This window comes from Galeopterus variegatus, unplaced genomic scaffold (assembly GCF_000696425.1).
Source record: "Galeopterus variegatus unplaced genomic scaffold, G_variegatus-3.0.2 Scaffold4461, whole genome shotgun sequence".
Taxonomy (NCBI): domain Eukaryota; kingdom Metazoa; phylum Chordata; class Mammalia; order Dermoptera; family Cynocephalidae; genus Galeopterus; species Galeopterus variegatus.
Genome location: NW_007730572.1, coordinates 38,745 through 40,988, shown reverse-complemented (window position 1 = coordinate 40,988; position 2,244 = coordinate 38,745). Strand labels below are relative to the sequence as shown.

The following is a 2,244-nucleotide window of genomic DNA, read 5'->3' as shown; positions in this document are numbered from 1 at the left end:
ACTCCAGAGCATTAGGCCAAGGATACAACAAATAGCTAAATGTTTCCACTAGAATTGGCAAGTGATAGAAAAATAATTCGTTTTTGTAGAAAAAATAATGTTTTTCCTGGAAGAAGGGAAACTTGCTTAATACATGACAGAAAGACTGTTCAGACTGAACCATCTCAAACACAGTCAACAGTTCTGACCACACCAGAGTTTAACAGCAGCAGAGAAACAAGTGTCCAGGAAAGGAAGTCAGAAAGCCATGGGTCATTTCAGTTTTCTGAAATGAGTCTATATTTTTTCATAGTACACATCCCTAAAAACTCAGGTAGCTGTGCAGACTGCCAAAGTGTTATTTTAAGGACCTCCATTTAAGCAAACTGCACAATCACCAGTCCAGTCCCAACCATCTTTACAATCTTGAGGAAGTGTCCTTTCATTTCTAAAATTACTTCCTTCTTTCCTGCTCTTTCCCTCTTAAAATATGGTTTCCACACCTACCACTCTTAATGAGACTACCTTAAAGCAGAGTTCTTCATCTGGGACCCAAGGACCTCAATAAAATTTATGAACCCTCTTAAAAGCGTGTGTAAAACTACAGGCACGTGTACATTTTTCTGAGAGAATCCACAACTTTCATTAAACTTTTAAAGGCTTGTGACCCCACAAAGATAAACACTGCTCACTAAGGTCACAAATGACAATATTATCCATTAAATCTGATACTCATTACTCATTCATTTTTATCTCTCTACTTCACTTGATACCATTTATTTCCTAAGCTTGAAATCCTGAAATACCTCCTTTCTAGAATCTATGTCCTTAGTGTCAACTAGTGAGTAATGGTCACTACCTCTGTGACTTTGTTTATCTTCTTTTCTTCTTCCTCCCCCAGGAATCTCAGCACTCCTTTGTGCCTTCTATATTCATTTCCCTAAGCCAGTGCTCAAAGTGTGGTCCTCAGACCAGCATGTGGAAACTTGTTAGACACACAAATGGCTCTGGCCTACTAAATGAGAAACTCTGGGGAGTGGGGTACAGCAGTATGTATTTTAACAACACCCCCTCCCCTACCAGGAACATGCTCAAATTTTAGAACTAGTGCCCCGAAATAATAAGCTTCAACCCTATTAGTTTATTTTATCTTTCAAACGAGTAATGAACACTAGCTGTGTGCAATGACCTCATCTTATGTGGCAACTTTTCAAAATTGATTTTGGACCTTTCGCACAGTCCCAAATTCTGAGTACCCTACAGAACATATGCAGTTCCCACATTACCTCAAACTGAGTCTGAAACCAAATTCAACACCTCCCACCTCCAAACTGCTCCCCCCACATACATATGGGCAATCAATTTCTTATTCTTGCAGTTGTTGAAAACCTTATAGTCAAAGTTATTTCTTCCTCTTCTTGATTCCTTTGGAGAACCCATGGATTTTTTTATCCCAATGCAATTTAGATTCACACCTTGCTCCCCGTAATAACTTCGTATAGCATACATTATACGAAGTTATACGACTGGGAAGCCCACTGGCGAGGCGGCTTCTCCGGCCCCTGCGAGCGCTGTCGCCGGAGCTTGCCCGCAGCCGCGGAAGAGGCTGGTGTCCGTCTGCGACCACTGCAAGAGCAAGATGCAGCTGGTGGCTGACCTGCTGCTGCTGTCGAGCGAGGCGCGGCCCGTGCTCTTTGAGGGTCCCGCCTCCTCTTGTGCCGGTGTCGAATCCTTCGAGCAGTGCCGGGACACCATCATAGCGCGCACCAAGGGGCTCTCCATCCTCACCCACGACGTGCAGAGCCAGCTCAACATGGGCCGCTTCGGGGAAGCGGGGGACAGCCTGGTGGAGCTGGGCGACCTGGTGGTGTCGCTGACTGAATGCTCGGCCCATGCGGCCTACCTGGCGGCCGTGGCCACGCCGGGCGCGCAGCCCGCGCAGCCGGGCCTGGTGGACCGCTACCGCGTGACGCGCTGCCGCCACGAGGTGGAGCAGGGCTGCGCGGTGCTGCGCGCCACACCGCTGGCCGACATGACGCCGCAGCTGCTGCTGGAGGTGTCGCAGGGCCTGTCGCGCAACCTCAAGTTCCTGACGGACGCGTGCGCCCTGGCCAGTGACAAGTCGCGGGACCGCTTTTCGCGCGAACAGTTCAAGCTGGGCGTCAAGTGCATGAGCACGAGCGCGTCGGCGCTGCTGGCCTGTGTGCGCGAGGTGAAAGCGGCACCCAGCGAGCTGGCCCGCAGCCGCTGCGCACTCTTCAGCGG

The 2,244-nt window shown here is 49.1% G+C and overlaps 1 protein-coding gene across 1 annotated transcript in view; it reads left to right on the top strand.

The window, feature by feature from the left end:
* The window catches only part of MESDC1 (mesoderm development candidate 1), a 6,476-nt gene that overhangs the window by 2,893 nt on the left and 1,339 nt on the right, over positions 1-2,244 (top strand). Inside the window, exon 2 of the mRNA XM_008587592.1 lies at positions 1,482-2,244. Coding sequence (XP_008585814.1) covers positions 1,482-2,244 — 763 coding nt within the window. The remainder of the gene's footprint in view (positions 1-1,481) is intronic.